This window comes from Aricia agestis, chromosome 9, assembly GCF_905147365.1.
Source record: "Aricia agestis chromosome 9, ilAriAges1.1, whole genome shotgun sequence".
NCBI lineage: Eukaryota > Metazoa > Arthropoda > Insecta > Lepidoptera > Lycaenidae > Aricia > Aricia agestis.
In genome coordinates, this window is record NC_056414.1 from 7,232,059 (window position 1) to 7,259,117 (window position 27,059).

A 27,059-nucleotide genomic window follows, 5' to 3' on the forward strand; every position below is an offset into this window, starting at 1 on the left:
AAAAACTCCTTATCTGTATCCATGCTAGAAAAACGTACCTAATTTTTAATTATAAACACATCTAATACTTTTTTTATGAAAGAAGGGGGCAAACGAGCAAACGGGTCACCTGATGGAAAGCAACTTCCGTCGCCCATGGACACTCGCAGCATCAGAGGAGCCGCAGGTGCGTTGCCGGCCTTTTAAAAGGGAATAGGGTAATAGGAGAGGGTAGGGATGGGAAGGGAATAGGGGGCCATAGGGAAGGGAATTGGGCCTCCGGTAAACTCACTCATTCGGCAAAACACAGCGCCAGCGCTGTTTCACGCCGGTTTTCTATTTTTCCGGTCGAGCGGGCCCATTCGTGCCGAAGCATGGCTCTCCCACGTATAATAATAATACTTATTTCATTTCATGAAAGCAAAGGTATAACTTCAAGAAACAGCGTAAAATATAATATTAATCTTTAAATATATAAAATTCTCGTATCACAATGTTAGTCACCGTACTCCTCCGAAAAGGCTTTACTGTTTTTAACCAAATTTTATATGCATATTCAGTAGGTCTGAGAATCGGCTACTGGGTATTTATTATATTGATTTGTTGAATAAATAATAGTAAATTATGACGGCGACCATTGTTTGTGCGACGGGGTAGCGATGGACGTTGCCATGGTGACATGCTTATTTAGTCACTTCAATAAAATAATACGGGCGAAATACTTTATATGGCAAAGAAACGCTTGCCGGGACAGCTAGTATAATATAAAAAATTTAAATATATGTAAAAAAATATAGAAGTATGTAAAAAATATATACTTAATATAAAATACTTAAATAATAAAAATAAAATAATGCAATAAACGTACACGTATAGGTCATAAAAATATGAAAAACTTAAAAAAAACACCAAATTGAACTCCTGAAACAACCTGCAATTTCGAAAATGTAGTGTTTTTCGAAAGCGTTGATGTCTTTTTGTCGTATATCTTTCTTCGGCGCGTATTTATATTTTTACGGCGCCTTACATTCCGATTGCTACAATAAAATCTTTGAAAAATATTGGGGTATAAAATATTATTTTTAGAAGTTCAAAGGTTTATTGGATTCATTTATTTTTGGTGATAGTTTATTGCCGGTTTCTATACGAAGAGACACATTACGACTGTACGTATACTCAACATTTCAAACTACATATTGTTAATTCTGCAGTAAATCTATACAATATTATTATATTGTATAGATTAAACAAAGTCGCCTTTTTTCCCTCATGTCCCTTTGTTGCCTTTAATTTTTAAAACTACGCAACGGATTTTGATGATTCTATAGGCCATATTTTATTACGCTAAGACTAATAGGAGAACGTGGAAAAAACCGAGCAAATTATTTGAAAGGGCTTATCTCGCGAACTACTGGAGCAATTTTTATGTTATTTGGCACAGATAAGAAGTAGACCTCGTGAAGGCTATCGATTTTAATCATTTTTTCAGTAGTTAATCATTTTATACCCGTGCGACGCCGGGGCGGGTCGCTAGTAATAACATAAAATGAAGACATAATTATTATAACAATCTTACGGTTACGTAAGTTACGAATTTTTTTTAGATTAAAAGTAATTTTATCACAACAAACATTCTAAAAATGCGTAGCGAAGCGACCGAACGGAACGCAAGTTCTTGTTTTGATAAAAAATATGTTCAATGCTTTATGATAACACCATGTCATTATTTCGTGCTTATTATAACGGGGCCTGTGATTTTCATTATTTGATTTGAAGCGTCATTTAACTATAGAGACTTCCTCAATCATCTAATAAAATATTATCAGTTATCTTTTTGTACAAATAAGGCTGGAGGTTTTTATCATAATTTACGGGTTGTTTTTGGTATAATTTTGGTTTTTCTCCGAGGAAATGCACGTCCGCCGGCGTCGGTCGTCATTGACATTTGATACACATTTGTTGTGTAAATAGTGTAATTACAATAGATTAGAAAGCGTGGAGGGGCGCGCTACAGTCGCGCCGTGACGCGCCAGGGCTGTCGCAAGGATATACGAGTATTAGATTAACGCATAATTAAATAAATTATTCTGTCTGTAATACTCAAGTTGTAGTTGTTTTTATAAAATAGCTAACGAAGAGGCAAACATAACCTCAGTATCTAAGCTTGCAATCCTGCGATAATAATACCATGGTCGACTTCGATTGTCTGCGCAAGCTGCTGATTGGAATATAGAGCTCTAAAAATCCTCGTTTACTTAATTAACAGCAAATTTAATTTACAACGCTTTATGAAAAGAAAGCATACGTTGCATATTTTCGATAGTCGCTACATAACGACCAATACTTGGGAGGCTTTGTCAAGTCACAATGTTTTAATTATAGCTCTTGTCGACAATACTGCAGTGATTCAGTTTAACACTGACTAGAGTGATCCATAGGCACCTGTTGCTCCACCATCCAAAAAAATTTAGAAAATGAAATATCTTGACGTTCGGCAGCCCTAACGGATGAGGCACAGGTCGCGGTGCGCGAGTGTCGCGCGGCACTCGGGCCTCACTCCGCGCTCCGCCGCCGCGCACGCGCCCGCCCGAGCCCCGCGACGCCGCGACACCGCTATATACCGCCGCACGGTCCACTCACACGCAGTCTCTCGCGCGCCTCGACATCCGACTATCCTTTCACATTCTTTTTTTCAAATTTAACTCGGCTTTCCTTTTTTTAATCAGTGAACAAGTGCAATGGCGAATCAAGAGTGGGGTTACACGCACGAAAACGGTCAGTCTATTGTACGAGTATTACGAATGGAAATACCGGTTTGTTTACAGCACGTGACCTATGTAAATACAACAGAAAAATTGTAAATAAATTGCATAAAATATGGAAATGAATATTGCGGTCATTGCATCGGATTATTCAGAATTACCTATAACCTTGATAATAAAATTATTATTATGAATGAATCACAATTCGCACGTGATAATAAAGTCGTGAATCCTCTTTTGTAAATAATATATTATTTGCTGACTGTAAAGTTTCAGCTGTTAAAATATTCAATTACCTAATGTTAATATAAACAAACATGTATTTCCATACCTTTAAATTTTCCTTCCTATGGTTCAAACCAGAAGACGAGTAACAAAATTTCAAACAAATTTTGACATTAACTAGGTATGAAGTTATGTGCCTCGACTCGTGGTTTAGTCCGCAGAATCAACAAAAAATTATAATATAAGAGGGACTTAGATTTTTATTTACTTCGTTAATTAGTTCCACAGATGATTTTAACCTACACGTACTAACGTCAGTATCTTAATATAGGTTGTGCACAGATAATATTATTATGATAAAGTTACGTATTATAAGTTACAAAGTTAGTAGTAAATTCATGATATAATATGTCAGCAAATAAAGTCACACATAATATAGACGTGGGAGAGCCATCGGCACGAATGGGCCGGCTCTCTGGAGAAATACCGCGTTCTCACAGAAAAACGGCGTGAAACAGTGCTTGCGCTGTGTTTCGCCGAGTGAGTGAGTTTACCGGAGGCCCAATCCCCTACCCTATTCCCTTCCCTACCCTCCCCTATTCCCTTCCCTTCCCATCCCTACCCTCCCCAATTACCCTATTCCCTCTTAAAAGGCTGGCAACGCACCTGCAGCTCTTCTAATGCTGCGAGTGTCCATGGGCGACGGAAGTTGCTTTCCATCAGGTGACCCATTTGCTCGTTTGCCCCCTTATTTCATAAAAAAAAAACAACATTTCAATACTGTAACTGAGAACAAAGATATTAATATGAAAATATATAAGTCGTTTCAATTTTTAGCCAGCCGTATTGACATACTTAACTTAAATACCAATGAATTTTCCTTCTTAATGATAACGCTGAAGGAAAGTTCGTCGTTTTTAATGATTTTATTCCAGCAATATAAATGCTAAGATAGAGATTTTCGCGACTGCACTAAAAACTTACTTTTAACGTATGTACTTATACTGTATTCTGCTCAAATTCAAACATTTTAATATTAACTGTACGTAGACATGTGTAACAAGAAACAATAATTAATATAAAGGCCAATAAGCTAAAACACATGAAAATGTATAGTTTCAGAAATTTCAGACGAGCGAGCGTTTTGCGACGCGCTAAAATTATTTTTTCGCAGGTAGATTAATATGTTAAAAAGTTTTAAAGAAAGAAAGAAGTGTCATAAAATTTTGTATCACATAGCTCTCTCGTCTCTACCTCTTCCGACAAAGCTTTCAGATTTTGAAATTTATAATAATTCATAAGTTAAAATAAAATATGTATTTTTTAAATATTGTTCGATACAAAATAAGTAGGTACGAGTACTAGTCTATTCATCTAAAATATTTTTACGTAAATGAAGTTAGTCTGCAGGATAGCACATAAAATTTTTAAACTTTTTAGGGATGTTTATCAAGTTGTTGATTAATCCCATATTAAAATTGTTTTAAAATCAACTGTCGTAAACAAAGTCACATGTAAATTTTTTTTCTTATATTTTGGTAACTTGAATAAAGTTGAATGTTATAATATTTTTTGTGTAAGTTTAATGATTGTTCATTAAAAATCACAAAGGGCAGAAGTGGTCAACTGATGGACAATGACCAGTTCAGAAGTGGTCATGGCCAGACATCGCAATCCATATATATTTATAGATACAATGGACCAGCCTATCTTAATATATATATTTCTTGTGTGCGTGTGTATGTGACTGAACTCCTCCTAAACGACTGGACCAATTTTGATGAAATTTTTTGTGTGTGTTCGTGGAGATTCGAGAATGGTTTAGATTTACAGTTTGGTCTACTGTGTAAAATGTTTTTTCAATTAATTTCTTATTTATAAGGAGTTGTTGATTTTGGAATGTTTTACATTAGATCCGGCGGACGGCGCTATCATCGCATTCAATATTATTCTATTTCAATTTTAGTTTGTCCTGACAGATGGTGCTACGATTAATTTGAAAAAAATTTTGTTATTCAATTCATGTGCTGATTAAAATATTAAATAAATAACACATAGGCTACAATTTTAACCGACTTTCAAAATGGGGGAGGTGTTATGTTTTTGTTTTCTTATATTCAACGATTACTCCGCCGTTTGTTAACCGATTTTCAAAATTTTTCTTTTGGTATATAGGCTATCATCCCAATTTGGTATTATATTCAGAAAAGTGGTGATCTGATGAAGGATCCATAAGTAATCGAGGGAACTCCTCAAAACTTATAGGGAAACATATGGTGACTTCGGTTTCGTGAGAAGTATTCTAAGCATATGCTACCGACAAGTAAGATTTTGCACCGAGATATACCTGGTATACCGTGGTTCGGAAGGTGCTGAGAGAATTCCTGATTCTTTATAGATACAAGTTTGGGAGTTTCGGCGTTGTTTTAAGAACAGAAAGCATATGCTACTATGCAAATTACATTCTTCATCATCATCATCATCATCACTACCATATTATACCATTTCATAGTCTTTTAGATCGAGACTCGAGTTTGTCAAGCGATAATTAAAAAAAATCTATATCTACCTAATATTATAAACCTGAAGAGTATGTTTGCTTGAACGCGTCAATCTCAGAAACTACAGGTCCGATTTAAAAACTTATCTCAGTGTTAGATAGATCATTTATCGAGTAAGACTCATCACTTATCGAGAAGGTTATATTATATTATTACTCTAAGACTAATACGACAGAAGAAACTCAGGAAAATGTGGGAAAACGGGGGAAATATTTTTTATGGGAAAATGTAGCTACGGATTCTGTAAAATTTCTAATTTACGCGGGCGAAGCCGCGCGGGACATCTAGTATTATATAGTATGTTACATTATAGTATGTATTAACTATTAACCCTTTCAAATTATGATTCAGGCGTAAACAAGATCCTTTTAAAATCGTATTTTTAGCTTAAATATTATGTTAAAATATGAGGACGATATCCCAAGTGTTTATTTTAGTATGAGTCGATGTCGGTCAAGTATTCCAGAAACATACTTGTTTTAAATTTGGAACAACATCATAAGTATGTACAGCAAAACATTGTAGTAATGGTGCGCAAGAATCTTTAGTTTTCTATGGAAATATAACCTACTTAGAATGATCCAGCCACTCCACTTTGGCCTATGATGGATGGAGCGATTTTGATTTTGTAGAGAAGCTATATTTGTCTATGTTTGCCCATGATCGACGTCATGGTTATCCAGCATGGCCCAATGTGGAGAATATCCCAGAATTGCATAACACCAATAGCAAAATAGATATTATCAGAAGATTCAAAAATTAGAAAGAAGGGTTCTAAGTTTTCTACGGCTCTAGAACTCTACAATAAACTATAGATACAAGTTACAACTAGCGTTAGATAAATTCCTACTTTTTAACCGACTTCCAAAAAGGAGGAAGTTATATGTTCGGCTGTGGTTTTTTTTTGTGTATGTTCAACGATTACTCCGCTGCTTGTGAACCGATTTTCAAAATTTTTGTTTTAGCTGAATACTTATTAATAAGTAAACATCTTCACTATTACAATCTTATATATAAAATTCTCGTGTCACAATGTTAGTCACCGTACTCCTCCGAAACGGCTTTACTGATTTTAACCAAATTTTATGTGCATATTCAGAGGGTCTGAGAATCGGCTAGTGGGTACTTTTTAAATTGATAAGTGCATTTGTTTAATAAATAATAGTAAATTATTACAACTCGAGACTGACGGCGACCATTGTTTGTGCGACGGGATAGCGATGGACATTGCCATGGTGACATAAAATAATACGGGTGAAATACTTTAAATGGCAAAGAAACGTTTGCCGGGATAGCTAGTAATATCTAATAATAATAATTAACCTGTACTATAGTCTATAAAAACAAGATAGAACAGTTTCCCACGAAACTAATTTATTTCAACAATTTTATTAAATTGACCTTCATTTCTGACTTTATAATTCTTGTGGTGGTAATTGTTCTATAGGTATTTCTATAGTCATTTTCAATTTTGTTAGCTTTAACTTGGGAACGCCTGAACCGTTTTGAAGGTTTAACACGGTGAGAAAAAGGAGTAAGCCATATACGAAGTTCACGGGTAATCTAGTTTAAAGAATATAATTTAAGAGAATTGTTAATTATTTAAAAATATTGTAATTGTTTACCGAAACAGGGTGAGTTCAATCGGCTATTTTTTTACGTGGAACCACTCTGCACGGAGGTAGAGAAAAATCAAAAATTATCCAGACTTTTCCCGTAGCGTGTCCGAACCAACGAATACCATACTCACAAGGAGGTACGAACTTATCCAGAATAGCCTATAATATCATAGATATATATATATATATATATATATATATATATATATATATATATATATATATATATATATATCTAATATTTTGAAAATCCATTTATATATATATATATATATATATATATATATATATATATATATATATATATATATATATATAAATGGATTTTCAAAAACGGCTAAACGGATTGGGCTAATTTTAGTCTTAAAATATTCGTAGAAATCCAGGGAAGGTTTTAAAGTGACACGAAGTTCACCGGGACAGCTAGTACTAATTAATTATGTCATCTGGATTACGTCTACAAGATTGCCTACGAGTCGTAGATTTCGTAGTAGCCATGTCTACGAAATGGACGTTAAATACTTTTTATTCATAAATTACTTTCGCTTAGTTATATATTTATTAAAGTTAAAAATAGGAATACTAAACGCGATTTATATTAGGGAATTTATGCATCTAGATAAGCATTTCTTAAGATATTTGCAGGTGTATCAAATAAACAACAAACATTAGATCATTAGCCAGATATATTAATTTCAAAATGACGTTTTCTGCACAAAATACAAAATGTAATCAAGTCTTTGAACAATGTAGACAACGTCATACTAAATGGTTGACAATATCTGAGTTTTATGACGTAAAACAAAAAGCAATTAATTATTGTATTTATGAAATCCCTACAATAATTATTACTTCAGTCCAAACCACGAGCCGAGTCATAAAACTTCGTAGTAAAATATGTCAAATTTTGTATGTGTAACTAATTACCTAACAATTAAACAATGCAGTAAGGTCTACGAGTCACTACATTGATTCGTGTAACCTAGGTACTATCTAGGTAGTCAAAGCCCAATTTATTATACTGCAATTAATTATTATTATTGCCTATGACTTATGAGCGATTTCAATTATTTTGTTATTGTAACAAAATACAGTAAAATTACTAAGTAATTACAAAGTCAGCAACTCAATAAAAATGTTTGATGGACGCAGAACGGATTTGATAAAATTTGGAATGGAAACACTTAAGTCCTGGGAAAAGAGGGAAAAATGTTTTATTCCCACTCGATAAACGAATTTTTGCGCACAAACCTAAAACACGTTAGTGTTCAGTCGAAATTTTCATTTTCATTTCCTACATAAGTCATTGCGTACTGAACAAAAATATATAGTATTATTATGTGAGTTTAAAATAAAAGAGTAAACCTCATACAATAGATCTGCGTACGTCTAAATATTTACTTCTGCTGGGAAAGTTAACAGTTTTCAATGTAAACAACATAAATTTATGGAAGACGTAAAGTTCTTGTAAGTATAATAAGTGTAGAATACAAAGTAGAATATTAAAAGAGCGAATATTATCTATTTGTTCTTTATTCCAATTTTTAATTTTGACTAACTTTCTAACTCCTTTCGTATGCATTACTAACCGCCGTACTCAGAGACATTTAATTACGATTAACCTTCAATTTAATGAAGAGTTTGACAGATAATGTATGGGGATTATGTCAAAATGTTGAATTAATTACATTTAAGTAATTAATGTTCCACTCTGAGTGCGGCAGTAAACTTGTTTGTTTCATAATAATCTGTCCCTCGTAGTCTCACCGTAGTAGTGAAGGCAGCGATTTGCGATTCTAAATTCAAAAAAATGTCCTAGAAATTTCAATGGCCTAGCCAAAATGATTGAGGATACCGGTTTCGAAGAAACGAGCCAGTTGCACAATGTAGTGCTAAAATGTGTTTGTAGAACACAAAAACCGGTGTGACGATTCCAGTAGCTTTAGGCTGTAGGTCGACCGAATCACTTTTTACAGTTGCAAAGAATCAGACTGGGTTTGTGTTGCCACTTGCCCGTGACTTTGTACACGTAGTAAGAATATGCCTTCACATCTAGGAAATCGTAGATTTTTCTGTGTCATTCTAAAACTAAAACACCCAGGCTATGTTAGTTAATTAGTCAAGTCCTTTAGTCGTTTGGATGAAAAACTTTGAATTGAACAGACGCGATAGTTAAAAATGTGTTCCTAAATAACGATGTCTGTTCTTCGAGAAAAAAATTGTTTCTATAATATCTAGAACCAAAATAGTTGGTAGAAGAAACAGCTAACTGTAAACAGAGGCGTGAAACAACAGCAATAAAATACATTGTTTTTTTATGATTAAACTTTACATTAAACAAAATTATATCATTGTGACTATAATTTGTTCTTTTTAATGAGGTGCACTTACACTATCAAGAAAAAATATTTACATTAACCTCTCGTTTCCATATAATTTCTTGACATTGACATTTAGTACTTATCGTCAAGTCAAAAAGGTTTATCTCAAGTTAAATCCAAAATAACATGTTTTTTGGCCTTTCATATCACCGAGGGCCAGTGTGTCGTGTCAGGAGTTGTGTAAGAAGCGGGAAAAGTTTATATAAATTAAGTTTGTGCATTTCACATTCACAAAAAACCCCTTTTAATTATAATTAACCTCTGACGGTTTAATCCAAGTTCAATTATTTTATATTCAAATTATTTAATAAACACGTTTAATAATATACAGTAGTATCCAAAAATTGTCGGAACGAAAGATAACTTAAAGTAAGTACAGATGAGCCTTAAAAATCGTAAATCTATTATCATTCGGATTTTCTTTAAAAACACTAAAACTGCAATATTTTTAATTTTTGAAAAATCGCGTGGGTTACGTTGATCAAATGCACGAATAATGTGACAACGACCTCGACACTGTGAAGTAGACTAGTGCAGTTCTCGGCCATATTAGGATGTGATCTAAAAACTCTACCAGGATGTAGAGAAACTCATACGAAAGTACGTACAGGGTTAGGATTTTCAAATATCCTTAGGAATCTAGTAAATAACTATTTCTTTCTGGGTAGTGTATTACGGTTTTTGTTTTTCACAAGCCATATTTACATAAACAATTAACCTTTTGGCCAATGAAAACCGATCAAAACATAACAAAGTTTAACTGTAGAATAACTTCAATGGTTATCCTCAATTGAAATTGCGTACCATGCTATATCTAAGTATAGTCAAAAATCACTTTTTCCTCTACGAAATAGGTGTATGACCTATTTCGTAGAGGAAAAAGTGATTTTAGGTACTGTACTGTACACTGGTCACTGGTAGGTCAACCAGTGACCAGTGAGCAAGTTCTCTATGAGTTAACCTTACTGTCCCCACTTCCGGTCGTTTTAACAACCATTTCCATACTTGAGGTCACGTCCGGACATTGCAATAGTTTCATAAGATTTAGAATTGTTAATAGTTTCCTTATTGACTATAATTGTTGCTGTTCATGTTCTCGTATTGATAGAATATTATAAACTAGATGACGCCCGCAACTCCGTTACGCCAAAATTAGTTTATCGCGCGGGAACCGTACATTTTTCCGGGATAAAAAGTTTCCTATTTCCTTTCCCGGGACTCAAAGTATCTTCATACCAAATTTTAGCAAAATCGGTTCAGCGGTTTAGGCGTTAAGAGGTAACAGACAGACACAGTTTCGCATGAATAATATTATAAGTATAGATGCAGGTACGGTCTACCGTACCTGCATCTATATCTGACTGTAGAGTTCTCGATAATGTAGATTCTAAAAAAATAATCTCCGGATTATTAAGTCTTTTGATAGGATTTGTTTTTTAACTGCCTTTATATTTTGGTCAGCGTGCACTAAGGTTTAATTAAGGAATATGATTTACTTATATTCCTTATATGCCAGAATGCCAGATATATATCTGAATGTTGTACGTATACTGTATATGTACAACATTCTGGCAATAAAGACATTTGATTTGATTTGAAATAACTTTAATAACTATTCTATAAAAAGAACTCCTCACAAAAAACGCTAGGAGCTCAGCATTTTATACTTCTTACTAGCTGTTCCAGCAAACGTTGTTCTGCCATATAAAGTATTTCGGCCATATTATTTTATTGAAGTGACTAAATAAGTATGTCACCATGGTAACGTCCATCGCTATCCCGTCGCACAAACAATGGTCGCCATCAGTCTCGAATTGTAATAATTTACTGTTATTTATTCAACAAATGCACTTATCAATATAAACACAGAACACATTGAAAGAGGTGTCGAGCCATTCAGAGGAGTTCAACGACGCACACCGTGACACGAGAATTTTATATATTAGATTGAATTGAGCGATATTGTAGCTTAATAGCAGGTTCAAATTATTCCAATCTATTTTTTTTTTTATGAAATAAGGTGGCAAACGAGCAAACGAGTCACCTGATGGAAAGCAACTTCCGTCGCCCATGGACACTCGCAGCATCAGAAGAGCTGCAGGTGCGTTGACGGCCTTTTAAGAGGGAATAGGGTAATAGGGGAGGGTAGGGCAGGCAAGGAAAGGAAATAGGGGAGGGAAGGGAATATGGGAGGGTAGGGAAGGGAATAGGGTAGGGGATTGGGCCTCCGGTAAACTCACTCTCTCGGCGAAGCCACGCCGGTTTTCTGTGAGCCCGAGGTATTTCTCCGGTCGAGCCGGCACGAATGTGCCGAAGCATGGCTCTACCACGTCATCTAGTGATACAATCTAGCACTGGATTGGATTACTGCATTGGAATAAGGTTAACCGACCATAAGCGTAGTCAAATGACTAGTCTGTACCACACGGACAAAAAACCACATTCGCCGATGCAAATTTCACAAAGAGAAAGTTACGCGATATTAACTAACAATGTTTAGTAAAACCTAATTTATACATCTACGTTTATATAACTAAATTAAGTAACATTACAACTTAGCAAATTAGCTATAGGTCTACCAGTATCTGATGGCAAAAAGTGAGAAAAAATTTGACTCTAGCAATACCGGGGTAATTAGAATAAAACATTTGATACCTTTTTTCTTTAAAGCGGCTGATTCTGTGTGGAAAATGTAAAAATTTATCCAATGATCCAGAATATTTTTTGAAAATCTGCCATCAAAATTTGCCATCAGATCCTGGTAGACCTATAAGTTATAACTTCTGCCTGATTTTTGGGGGTTTTGACATAAGCCTTTGATTGGCTAACGTTCCAATCGTTTTATTTTGCATGAATAAATTAGTAATTTTATCTTTTTTGGCGCGAACCTTTAATAGCATTGACATACTAATTTAGATACTTTTTTGTTCGATAACATAAAACATTTTATGATCAATTTAATTAGACATTGGCAATAGCCGGTAAGGTCAGGCGGTTAGTCGCTAACTTTATCGGTTATCAATGTCAGTTTAGCCGACTTCAGAGGTACGACCTTTGAAAAATAGTATAGTTCTCTTACACTCACAGAATTATTAGTAAGTACTGTTTATTATTGATGACGTACTCATATTTAATGTTTTCTACAATTTAACGGCCTATCTATGTTGGTGATGATGGAAGCGTAGAGGGCGGCTATATTAAGCTATTCAATACCCAAAAATTTTAAAACCCTCGAAAAATTACACATTTTAACTCATATTTAGGTGTGGAAAATGTATGCCATAGCAGGTCGTATCAATTGCCTCAATAACCTATTGATGTGCACAAAGAATTGAATCGCCAATTGTGCCCTACTACATCACACGTCAGCTGTGCCATTCCAAATTAAAAATAATACTATTTTTAATTATATCGTGGCAATTAAAAAGCTGTGGTGTCTTTTATCCAAGTCTTACTTTGTATAATGCATTACAAAGTCCGTTGGCAAAGAATAGAAGTCATTGGGAAGGAAGCAGAAGTAACGCCTTACACAGTTACTCACCGCTCAGGCTCCGGGCAAGGATGGGAATCTGCCCGGCTTAGCTAGTCCCGGCGCTGAGGGGAACGCTTCAGTTTGCCAGAGCATTCCCTTACTTTGGTGGAAGTCCGGTCCCTTTGAAGGTAGGCCGGCCGGTCGTGGAGGAAGTCCTGTGTTAGACAGATCCAGGACATTCCTCCGTATACGGCTGAAGGCAAACCGCAGGTGGTTTTAGTGGGTAAGAGTCCCACATACCCCCGGGGTGCTTCAGCTAACTGAGGCACATACCCAACCCGGGGCACCCATGATGGGTTTCCCCTGCGCATCAAAAAAAAAGGAAGCAGAAGTAAGCTCTTTGTAGTGATTGCAAATTCACAATGTATTGTATATATAAAAGTAGTTTACTTATATTAAGGTATAACTATAGCACAACTAGGTTAAATATAGCACAACCAGGGAAATAAGGTGCGTCTTCGTCATAATTCGGTAGTATTATGACTTATGAGCAGATGTTTCACTATCGCGAAATAATTACAGAAGTATCTATGCACATGTTTCCTCTCCCGTACAGTCAACTCGACCACGTGCTCGAGTAGTGCTAGTATCAAACATGCGAACAGCTGATTACGCTGCCTAACCACTAACCAGACAGAGATTACGCGCAGTCATCGAAATACCATACTATGGAAGAGTAACTGACTAAAAAATAAGCTTGATTGTTTGGTTGATGATTTCCGTGAAACACACAACAATCACCTAGGCGTACTTTAAGTTGATTATCATTTAGATTGGTCAATGGTCATAGAATAGGTCATAGAATTTTGGTAGATCTAACAGCTACGTACTTTATAAGCTATAACTTACTAGATGACGCACGCAGCTCCATTGCGCCAAAATTCGTTTATCGCGTAAGAGCTGTCCATTTTTCTGTGGTGAAAACTGTCCCATGTCCTTTTCCGGGACTCAAAGTATCTCTATACCCAGCAAAATCGGTGTACAGGTAACAGACATTCGCAATTATCATATTAGTATGGATGAAATTCAGCGTTGCCAGGCGCCCCAATTTTGGCGGGATGTCCCGATTTTTTCATCAAAATTAAACGTCCCGCGCGGAACAGGCACATTCCCGCTTTTCGGGGAAAGTCCGAACATATTACATGCAGCGTGCTGAGAAGGAAAGAAGCGTAATGAAGATGAGAGTGTGGGAGGTAAAGGGGTGGACTTTCTTTGGCTACTTTTGCTATATAATGTCACGTAAACGTTATTTTAACGCAAATAAAAAGATAAAAATTCAAAAAAACTTTTTATTTTATACCTTTTTTTTTTACTTTGTCACGCTTTTGACTGAAAAAGTTCCAAAATCACGACTTGGCACAAAAAAAATCTGGCAACTCTGATGAAATTTCTCGTTCAATAATATGGTATTTCGTGCAGGTATATGTTGACAGGAGATTACAGAGGACTGTTTCTCTTTATCAACTGAGGCGGAACATGGTGATGTTACCTAACTAACTCTCCATGATATAAGTCATTCGTGTGATCCTGATTTTTACTTAGAAGTAATAAAAACAGAAATTATATTAAAAGGTCCGTTTCGAGAATTGTGTCGATTTCATTTGTTTCAAACCCTTTATTTGAAGTAAACGCTGGCAATGCACTTGCAACTCTTCTGATGATGCGAGTGTCCATGGACGACGGTAGTTGCTTTCCATCAGGTGACCCGTGACCCGTTTTCTCGTTTGCCCCATACTTCTATATAAAAAACTGCTAACATAATCTTGTTTGCTCTATCTATTCAATGCAAATTGCAATAGTCATAGGCCATAGCACAGTAAACATAATATTATAAAACGGTAGTAAAGTCAAAACGTCATTTGTCTAACTTTTTTGCCTCCGTTTGTCAACTGGTGAACGTTGCGAGGAACTGGCGAGTGTCAGGGTTAGAGCGACTTACGTAGGATTACATTGAATAATTGCTGCTATCGAATAGAAGTAATAATTGATAACACAGTTAGATGTAATCAACAATTGATTAATTGCGAAGATAAACTTTTTTTTATTTACGTAGTACAATTAGTACTGTATACTTTTTGACTGACACTTTTCAGTGTAAACGTGGTTAAAAACATAGAAACAATTTTTGCAAGGTTTTGGACTCGTTTAGCCGAGTGCAACTACAATCAGATGATTAAATCTTAAAACTTGTATAGTCTGAGAAATACATGGCCTAATAAATAATAATAAAAAGTCGTATTTTCTTTTCGTTCACCATCTAAGTGCAACGTTTAATGAGGTCTCATTTGCATTCAATAAAGATTTAATGGACTATTGTGTATCATCTTATGATAAAATAGTAAATAATAAAAATAACTTTATTAAACTACATTAAATAAACACGGTCAAAACTAAACAGGTAGACGTATATAAATTGCTAAAAAATGCTTGGAGTATGATAAATATAACATTATAAAGGGTGGAACTAGGGCGACAGAAGTTCGTTTCGCCGCCATATATTCGAAACTTTTAGTTTAGAGCAAGGGGTAAAATTTATCAGTCTGTATTTACATTTTTTTACCTACTAAATCAGGTGAATATTTATTTAGGATAAACTAGTCTCCATCTGCTGAATATCCTCTCGAAATAGTCCAGAACAGAAATAGCGTATTTGTAATCTTACTACTTCGGATTTCCTTCATCCAAATCCAGGTCAATGACTTGTGTAAACCATGTCAAAACAAAAATAATTTTAAGGAGAAACACTGAAAAATATTTTAAACAAACTTAAAAGTTATAACAGTACTTACTGATAAACTTTCAGTTTTCATCTCTATATAACCGCGCCGAAATTTTCTTGTCGCTGGAGTTTTTTTACTGAAGAAACTAACATTTGTCTTGTAGAATTTACGCAATTAATTTGGTCTTAATCAATTTAGCGGTTGTTTCCACTTGACAACGTGCGCTACCTTCAAACTTTGACCGCTGAAAAAGTTGAAATTCTAATTGCAGCAGGCATGATTATTATTGTATCTGAATTTAAAAATAATACAAAAGAATATAAATAAACAATGATAGTTATGATAATCCATACTAATATTATAAATGCGAAAATGTGTCTGTCTGTCTGTCTGTTACCTGTTCACGCCCAAACTGCCGAACCGATTTTGCTGAAATTTGGCATAGAGATTTTTTGAGTCCCGGGAAAGGACATAGGATACCTTTTTGTTCCGAAAAAATGTACGGTTCCCGCGCGATAAACGAGTTTTGGCGCAACGGAGTTGAGGGCGTTATCTAGAGAATCATAAATTCTATAAGGGCTAGGTACTAAAATATATAATTATTTTCGTCTGGCGTCAATTGGTTTACGTTGATCAAATATTATTTTGAGTGATTGATGAGCATCGCATCCGCCCTGAGAGATCCATTGATCAATTTATAGGCTTATAGTTGACAGAAGCTTTCATCAATTTTCCACACTAAAATAATATTTTAGGATATAATAATATCGAACATGTATTACGTAAGCATAAGCCTAACAGTTTTTAGAGGCATGAAAAGGATTGTTTTTGTCATCGAAAATATACGTATTAGAAATCAAACTTAATAAAAACAGTTTATTAAGTTCGGTAATTAACTATATTTAAGTGTGGGTAATACCATCAAAAGAACTAAAAACTTAAAAAAATATTTAAGACAGGCTCCAAATGGTCCTTCTGTCTTCCATAACATGGCGATTCTTTATAGTACAAAAAAAACTTTATCGACAAGCTATTTATAACTGTTCTGGTCTCTGGAAGTTAATTATATGCTTCGCGACAGGAAAGTATAAAGATCGGCTTTTGTGGAGTCACGATTGCACGCTTGCCAAATATGTGACTCGGTGTTTCGCAGATAACTAATGAACTTTATAATAACAATAGGATTGTATACTGCAAGACATCCATGAAATATAATAATAATAATAATATCTATGGACGCACGTCTGTCTGGCCCCGTGGTAACTACCTGAAGGACTTGTGTTACAGGTACCAGACAAGGGAAATATATACTTTATACTATACATACACATAAGATTTTTATTATATGTTCAAAAACGTTAAAGAATTATAAAAAAAAAATTTTTAAACAAGGAATGGTGAAAGTTATCCGACAGAATATTTTTTAGTAGTAAGTACTTCGATATCCAATATTTTGAAATCCAATACAAAGATCACCTACCCCACCGAATTTGGATGTGTTTTAAATGTTAATATCTGTACAATCCCTAAAAACTTTTTATTTTAAAGTTAGTAGAGTAGAGAACTCGTGAACTCTACCTTTCTATTGCTACGAGGACTTTTGTTACTATGTATCGAAAAACTCCCTACCCTATTCCCTCTTAAAGGCCGGCAACGCACCTGCAGCTCTTCTGATGCTGCGAGTGTCCATGGGCGACGGAAGTTGCTTTCCATCAGGTGACCCGTTTGCTCGTTTGCCACCCTTATTTCATAAAAAAAAAACTCATCGATAATTAAGCTATATCATTAATTCGACGACGACGACCACGATCTATTTAACGACAAATTACAAGCTGGTCATGCGGCAAGGTCAGGTGACCCCGATTGTAAAATAAAATGGCTGTGAAACTTTAAATGCAAAATGTTTTAATTAACTCTACTGAATTTCGGTATTGGTTCCTAACAAGGGCGTCGCCAAGGGGGGGCAGGGAGGGGCAGCTGCCCCCCCTAGAGATTCTAAAAAAAATTGCCAAATTTAATGCAAACAACGACCACTATAATATTAAATTTTGGTAATTAAAAAAATACGCTGTACACTTATTCAAATACAAACTCCTTTTTATTCTGTTTTTCTCATAAATGTTAGTGTAACTTATTTACAAGTTTTTTATTGCATAGTCAAGAGCTCGTGCTCGTGTAGCTTTACACATTGGACCCTTTACTGTCGCAGAATATTAGCCAAAGTGCTAAAGGTTAGGAAACCTACCCTAAGATTGATGGGGAGCGGAGGTGAGGGGGGAGTGGGGAGGAGGGGTAAACACCCCTCCCCCGTACCAGATCCACACTGAGAAACCCCAGTTTTGGAGCTACTCACCTTTGAAATTCTGAGGCGTGTTTGTGACGGTCGCCGGCGGTCGCCCGCTGCTGCCGCAGCACAGTTCTAACCTAACCTACTTTTAGACTTTCTGGATTGTGTTTGTTTTTGTTTTGCGCCCCCCGAGCCCCCCTTTTATTTGATGACGGTCGCCGGCTGTTTCCGCAGCACGCTCGCTGCGCTCGGCTCCCTCTGTGTTGTGATCTAACTAACCTAACCTCACCAACTTTTGGACTTTTTGGATTGTGTTTCTTTTTGTTTTGGCGGGGGGCTGTGTCCCCCGAACCCGGCCTTTGGCACCCCGCTTCCGTAGGTACGGAGGCACTCCCTAGTAAGTAAGTAACACATAAACACCAGAAAACAGATGACCTTATCGAACAACATTACGAAAATTTCAAATGTAAATTTCTCCTAAATAGGGGGTTTCCGGTGGTGGAAGTGGCACCAGGAGGTTTTTCTGACCCAAAACATCCTTGCTCAATCCATGTGTGCACCAAACAATTGGGGAAGGTTTCTGAACCTTAGCCAACGTCAACTTGCCCCCCCCCCCCCCCCCCCCCCTGCGCCATCGGCTGGCGACGCCCTTGGTTCCTAACATGCAAAGATTTAGGTAGATTCTCTAAACTGATCATGTTATTTCTTTCATACATAATTATGGAGAACAACTAAGATATGTAGAAGTAATTAGAAACCAATCGCTATCATTTTACGATTAGAAAAAGTATGTTAGTATTTGCAATGCTAATCATAAAAACTATTGCATCGCAGTTCCATAGTATATTATAATTGTTTTTTACTAAGTTAAAAAAGAGAAACAGTACATAAAATTGTTAAATAAGTAATATTATTTTTACAAGTTACTCTACTAAATGAAACGTCATATTTTATTCAGTTTTGGTAGCTGACAAAAACAATTTAACTATTCAGCGGGGATTTAATTTAAATTGTTAAACGGCGATTTGAACTTAAAACCTGTCATTACTTAAATTACACCATTATTATCAAATTTGCTATGCAAACCTGCAAAATAAAACGATTGAACTTACTTAAAAACTTAAGCAGATACCAGCTTACAGTTTTTGTTACTTATTCATCAACGATTACTTTAGAGATAATTTTTTATACAATCTATATACAATCTATAGATTTATCTATACTTAATATTATAAAGAGGTAAACTTTGTTTGTTTGTTTGTTTGTTTGTTTAATTGTAATAAATAGGCTCAAAAAGTACTAGACCTATTTTAAAAATTCTTTCACCATTCGGGAACGGTTAGATTTGGCAAATTGTAGTCTTCAAATAATCTTTAAATACTTAATCGTGGAAGTCCAAGTAAGGTTTATTAATTACGATTAAGCTTACCAATTCATCTAGTCCCCAAATTTTTTTTCATGCGGGCCACAAACATGATTTGGTCTTGGTGTCTCGGGCTGCAACAAAAATTTTTAGGGTTAAAAAATAACGTTTCTTCAAAATTAACGATTTTAAACGTGAAAAAAAATTCACGGCTTTCACGACAACTACACTATTTTGCCGGTGGGCGTGAATTTCAAAATGGTTTAACATCACGCGGGCAGACGCGGGCCACAAAAAAGTCCCGGCGGCGGCGGCGGGCCGCGGGTTGGGGATAGCTTTAGCAATATTAGCAGGCTTTAGTGGATGATAAAAGATTCAAGAACCAACACATAAACTATCTTTGAACAAAATATAATATACCTACTGTCGCTTATTGACACATGCATATCGCACCAGAGGACATACAGTTGCGTTGCCAACCTTTATGTCAATAGATTGCAGAAGTGAACTGTCAGATAAAAATAACCACTAAACATAATATAATTATGTATTATGTATTGTTTTAAGTTCTTTGAACCTTTGCACTTTGAACATGGTAATTAGAAGTTTTATAATGAGTAGGTTAGGCGCGATGCTTGTATTGTTTAAGACCTTTCTTTTAATCATTGTTACAGCCGTACTCAGAGATAATCAATGATGATTAAACTTGAATTAATCCCATCAAGCCCCATAAGCTCACCGGTGAGCGGGACACAATAGAATAACAATAGATTTCCAAGAATCCAAAGGAAATAAATAATGTATGGGGCTTATGTAAAAATTATTATTATTCATCTCTGATAGCGGCAGTTATATTTCTAAGTTAATATGGATTTATTATAAACTATCATAATGTAATTTATTATTGCAAATGTAGTAACTACACTTACGTCGATAAGCGATTACCGAATGCGTCCTGTTTCCTACAGGAAAACGTTTCAGTTTATCACGGCCATAGCATTAACACTCAGTGTGTAGACGTAGGTGTAGACTGATAATCCGATTCAATACCGACCTAAATCTAAAGGGGAAAAACTATTCATACTTGTTAAACTAATATGTATTCTGTGTTCATACTAATATTTTAAATGCGAAAGTGTGCCTGTCTGTCTGTCTGTCTGTCTGGTACCTCTTCACGCTCAAACCGTGAACGTGAAAACCGTGGAGATACTTTCAGTCCCGGGAAAAGTACAGTTCCCGCGTGATAAACGAATATACCCAAATACAGAGTCATCTCATACCCCTTATACTATACCTTAGATATAGTTTTGCCAAAGAATTCTATTTAAACTGATTAAATAGAAGTTATTGAGTTTTGCATATTTTATAGTATTGTACCTCAATAATTCTGAAAACGTTTAATTTTTTATTCAGAAATATTATCTACCGACGCTTTTACGAGAATTAACAACTCGATCTCTATGGGCCTGCGCCTTCCTAGTAGAGTGGCGAGACAGTAACCTCGGCCGAGCACATTCATAATAAACATACCGAGTGCTTGACTGAGTTCAATGTCTCGCTTCTTTACTTGGTAGGTGTGATCATCGCATATAGCTTTGGACGCTCCGGAGTCCTGACACCTACGATCACGATCGTGCAGCTATATTCGCAGTTTATCAGAATCGAGAACTTCTCACACGATCTAACGGGATTTCAACTACAATTCGAGTTTGTTCGGGAGTACTAAACACATCAACATCGGATCAGTTTCGTTAATCGAATTTATTCGAGCTTCCAGAATAAGGTTCCTGCTCTACATATTATCTGTTAATTTGTTTCTTTGATAGTATGTTTGAAAAAAACAACTGTTTTATGGTGGTGTTTTATCTTGATTCTGTGATTATTTTACTAACAAACAGTCAAAATGTGATGGGCGGAAGCTGTGACATTGTTTATACAGTATGACGGTTACACTAAACATACTCTAGGTGTACATAATGAATGTATGTCACTCACTAATATGAGCTAATATTTGTAAAAAATGTGAGAACCTGATTCTTTTCAAAATTATTAGGTACGGGTAGGATGAGTAAATATTTTTTCATGAGTCAAATCTCAAACTGGTGAAGTATAAATACCAATTTTATACACTAATTATGATCCTCTTGATAATCTATATATATAAAAATCAATTGCTGTTCGTTAGTCTCGCTAAAACTCGAGAACGGCTGAACGGATTTATCTTATCTTGGTCTAGAATTATTCGTGGAGGTCTAGGGAAGGTTTTAAAGGTGAGAAAAATTCGAATAATTGCCGGGAAAATCCTCAAAACAGCATTTTTCTATTTCCCATACAAACGTTTTCTAAATAAAATGGAGAGTCAATTTGTAATTTATTACCGCTGCATAAAGTTCAAATTCGCGTGCGCGTTGGAGGACCTAATATCGCGTTCTGAAACTCAACAAAAGTGAAAGTGAATCGCGAACGCGACAAAATTGCATAGTCTCAAAATACATAGTACATAAATAAACACAATTTTAGCTAACTTCAGTTGTTACTCTGTCCGATTATTTTTTTATTTTAGCTAACTTAAGTTGTTACTCTGTCCGATTATTTTTTTAATAAGACTATATAGAAATCGAAAGATAAATCTATATATATAAAAATCAATTGCTGTTCGTTAGTCTCGCTAAAACTCGAGAACGGCTGAACGGATTTATCTTATCTTGGCCAATTTTGATGAAATTTTTTGTGTGTGTTCGTGGAGATTCGAGAATGGTTTAGATTTACAGTTTGGTCTACTGGAAAATGTTTTTTCAATTAATTTCTTATTTATAAGGAGTTGTTGATTTTGGAATGTTTTACATTAGATCCGGCGGACGGCGCTATCATCGCATTCAATATTATTCTATTTCAATTTTAGTTTGTCCTGACAGATGGTGCTACGATTAATTTGAAAAAAATTTTGTTATTCAATTCATGTGCTGATTAAAATATTAAATAAATAACACATAGGCTACAATTTTAACCGACTTTCAAAATGGGGGAGGTGTTATGTTCGTTTTCTTATATTCAACGATTACTCCGCCGTTGGTTAACCGATTTTCAAAATTTTTCTTTTGGTATATAGGGTATCATCCCAATTTGGTATTATATTCAGAAAAGTGATGATCTGATGAAGGATCCATAAGTAATCGAGGGAACTCCTCAAAACTTATAGGGAAACATATGGTGACTTCGGTTTCGTGAGAAGTATTCTAAGCATATGCTACCAACAAGTAAGATTTTGCACCGAGATATACCTGGTATACTGTGGTTCGGAAGGTGCTGAGAGAATTCCTGATTCTTTATAGATACAAGTTTGGGAGTTTCGGCGTTGTTTTAAGAACAGAAAGCATATGCTACTATGCAAATTACATTCTTCATCATCATCATCATCATCATCACTACCATATCATAGTCTTTTAGATCGAGACTCGAGTTTGTCAAGCGATAATTAAAAAAAATCTATATCTACCTAATATTATAAACCTGAAGAGTATGTTTGCTTGAACGCGTCAATCTCAGAAACTACAGGTCCGATTTAAAAACTTATCTCAGTGTTAGATAGATCATTTATCGAGTAAGACTCATCATTTATCGAGAAGGTTATATTATATTATTACTCTAAGACTAATACGACAGAAGAAACTCAGGAAAATGTGGAAAAAACGGGGGAAATATTTTTATGGGAAAATGTACCTACGGATTCTGTAAAATTTCTAATTTACGCGGGCGAAGCCGCGCGGGACATCTAGTAAATTAATAATAATATGTAGCCCAGGCCGAAGCAATACTAAAATAAATTATATTATTGCGTATTCAACTTTAGAATGCTCTTGTCACTTTAAAAGAAACAATTGAATTCAGGCAATAATAACATATTATGTGGCATTTATTGTGTTAGGTAATAGGACATTGTCAGTCTTCTACAATATACAACATTGATGTCACGTTACTTATCTTATTATATGCTATTTTCATACTATATCTTATTATGTATCTACTTTAACTCGTGCCATTCATGTTTGTCAATATTTTAATCACTATTTGATAACATTATCTTACTTTTTACTACATTTTCGTTAGAAGATAGGTAGAAAAATGAATAAGCTAAGCACATTAAACGAATCGATAAGAGATTTCGATTCGTTTTAATTTTTTGAGGTAGAAAGGATTTTTATTATCGCCAAAGTCGCGAAGCAATAAACACATAATATGCCACTTAAAAAGTCAACATATTTTTGCATAATTTTGTGTACATCTGTCGCAGAAATTAATATTATTTAATTTTTGCGTAGATTCGTATTTAAGATAAGTTCTCGAGATTGACTTTCACAGAGGGCACACAATCGAATATGACTCGTATGGATCTTGTATTTAAGACCATATGAGTTAAGTGTTCCAAATAAAACTGGTTTGAGAGCTGCTTATCCGTGTACTTATAAAATCGCTGCAACTTCAAGCTCATTGGAATACATATTGATAGAGACATTTAAATAAATTGAACTGGTTTATTTCATAACCCGCTGTATGAAAAAAAAATTAGTACTTATTAAAATTAAAAACATATTTTTAAGTTTAATATTAATTTTTAACTTATAATTTATAAATGATACGAAGCATAGGTATGTCATGTACTTGCAAATATAAATTATAGTGTAACGTAGAGTTACGCATCTTATATTATCATCCAATACCACAGAATACATATTAAGCACTTAGTACAAGTACCAATACAGAGAATTCGCTTCATTGGCCATATATTCAGCAGTGTATATCCAGAAACAATAAAGAATGAATGTTATTGTCTTATTTGGGAAGAGGGAGTGTCGGCTGTCGACCTTCGAACGTTTGAACTTGGAACATGTGGGCCGAACTCTATGTGCACTTGAATACGAACGAGCATTCTTACAATACGCAGAAATTAACTTTGCACTTGCACTTGCCCCCCCTTGCCCCCCCCTCGGTACGCCCATGCACTTGCACTTTTGCACTTGCTTCCTAGAGTTTTCTTAGAATGAGGCATCTAGTTTATTTCGGTGTGTTATAGTGTAACAATATTGATAACGTTTGATAAATATTTTTATTTATTAATAAGCTACTATTAACATTGTCTAAAATAAGTTAACAACGACACTTAATATAAAGCTAAAACACACGTAGCCTTAGAATCGAAGCCACGTAGAATCCGTAATTTACCGTATTTAGAGCCTTATAAACTCATAATTTGAAAGCTACAGAGTTATAACAAAAATACAGCAATAATCTTCAGTATCTTAACATTCCTTTCCACGTTTTAAATTTTCTATTTTCGTTTATTATACTCATGATATCAGCTTCCAAAGTAAAGCCAATTTATTAAAATTCAAGCATACATGCAGCATCTCCTTAGTAATTTACAAATTACTTTTATTTGAAACACACGCCAATAGATCGACAATATCATAAACTACATATTCCCCGTTTTAAATTGTTTTTAGGTCAATTTTGAAGTAAGATAAGTAAAAAAAATAGGGTTTTTGGTGCGATCTCGTTAACGCCAAGGTCGTTTGCTCGGGGGACGGCCTTAATGTTTTTTTGGGAAACCTACTACAATGTTTTGTATGAAGTTAGATTTTCGATAGATTAGTTTCTCACAAACAATTACCGTAGGTCGTAGCATAGAGTTAGCTAGAGCTGTTAAAGAAAAATAATAATATACAATGTTGCTTTATGGAAACATACAATTTCTCGATATTTACTGTTTAGTTTCTCTACTTCTTTGACCAGCGTTTCTACGGCCAGATTTTAACATCAAAACTTAGAAGCCTCCATTTTCTCTTCTTCTCTCATATTATTAACAATCTCCTTTTACTTTCTAGGCCCATCAACATGGATCGAGAAGTTCCCGGAAGCCCGAGGCGCGCGGCAGAGCCCGGTGGACATCGACACGACGCGCGCCTGCAACCGCGGGTGCGCGCCGCCGCTGGAGTGGCAGTACTCCGTCAACCACCCCCGCTCCGTCGTCAACCCGGGGTACTGCTGGAGAGTCGATGAAAATGGCTATAATTCAGGTATACTCCAAGTTCCAACATAACTTCAATAAGATAAATAAGTTCAATGGCTGGTAGCAACTGTTACATAGGCAGGAATAAAATCACCACGATTTTTGGCACTAATTGTGTTTAAGTGTAATCTAAAGATTCTAGTTGACGTGCCTTTAAAATTTATTTTGTAAGCTTTAGAACAGACACAATATGACATGTCTATTATAATAAGTATCTTATTTTGTATGCTACGAAAGGTATTAGGTAATATAAAGTGTCTGCTAAGGGCCTGTTTCACCACTTCCTGATAAATGACGAAAAGGCTATCCACTTGACAGATCAAGTATGGAGGATCTGTCAAAAAAGTTATGAATAGCCTATTCGACACTTTATCAGAAAGGGGTGAAACAGGCCCTAAGAGTGGCAATAGCCTATCTGGAAGTTTGTCTCTGTCACTCGATATAAAGTATGAACTATGAAACAGCAAAAGTACCGAATAGGTTATTCGTCACTTAAAACTTACAAGGCGATTGAGAAACAAACGAAATTAACCATTTGCTTGAAACAATGTACGTGGAGACAGAATTTCGTTAAGTGGACGTGTCAATTTGCGATACACATCATTAATTTCGAGTGCCGACGTGTGAATGTGACTCACACCCTCGGCATTTGCAATTTGCCATTAACAGGGTGGTTTGGGGTGACGATCTTAGTCATTTCATTAAATAATTGTACCTATAAAATGGCGGATATAGGTACTTTGACTTCTTAAAAACCTATTCGTTTATATAAAACTAACTAGAGATTCCTCTAACAAAATATTTAAAAACATTACTTTTGGTAATTAATTTTTTGTGTGTAGTTTTCACTATCTTTATTGTACTTATGTATTTAATCTTAAGGCGGGGATCAATCTCAATCAAAAACGATAACCTTGCACACAACCAAAGACCAAGCGTATACGCATCGCAATAAGATTCATTTTAGTTTAGCATAAAATTGTAACAACAAGGGCGGATCTTCTCTATTTTTCATGTTTTTTTTAAATATCTTTGGAAATAAATATTAAGAAACAAAATTGTTCGGTTAAAGAAATTTTAATATACATTTACTAACAATTTATTCAAATAAAATGAATAATTATCCTAGTTAATACTTATATTTCGATGAAATAGAGTTTTTTCGGAGGTGAGTTTGTAAATTAATTACAGCCAAAGTATTACGTTTTATTAAAATGTTTATGGTTTAAGGTATTTTGAATATTGTGTTTTATATCTCATATTTTTTAACACTTCGTTATTATATTGGAACTAGGTAAACCGGGAGTCACGGAATAACAAATTGGGGTTTATCCTCGCCTTAAAGTGGCGATGAACTGTAGGTACTTAAATATGATAATAATTATATATGTATTGTTAATCTGTACGTAGATAATATAGTAGAGTCTAACAGGTAAAAAGTAACTAGGTACCTGTTATATCTGGAAATGAAAACATAATGTTTCACTTTGTGAAACAGACAGTCTATATCCAAAAAATACAGGAACTTTGTATGAGAAAACGGAATAAATGTTTCTAAATTTA

The 27,059-nt window shown here is 35.0% G+C and overlaps 1 protein-coding gene across 1 annotated transcript in view; it reads left to right on the top strand.

Moving 5' to 3' along the window:
* The first annotated feature begins 2,543 nt into the window (after positions 1-2,543).
* LOC121730579 (carbonic anhydrase 2) overlaps positions 2,544-27,059 on the top strand; it is a 32,941-nt gene continuing 8,425 nt past the window's right edge. Inside the window, exons 1-2 of the mRNA XM_042119687.1 lie at positions 2,544-2,754; positions 25,312-25,503. Of these exons, the coding sequence (XP_041975621.1) occupies positions 2,718-2,754; positions 25,312-25,503 (229 nt within the window). The 5' untranslated portion in view covers positions 2,544-2,717. The remainder of the gene's footprint in view (positions 2,755-25,311; positions 25,504-27,059) is intronic.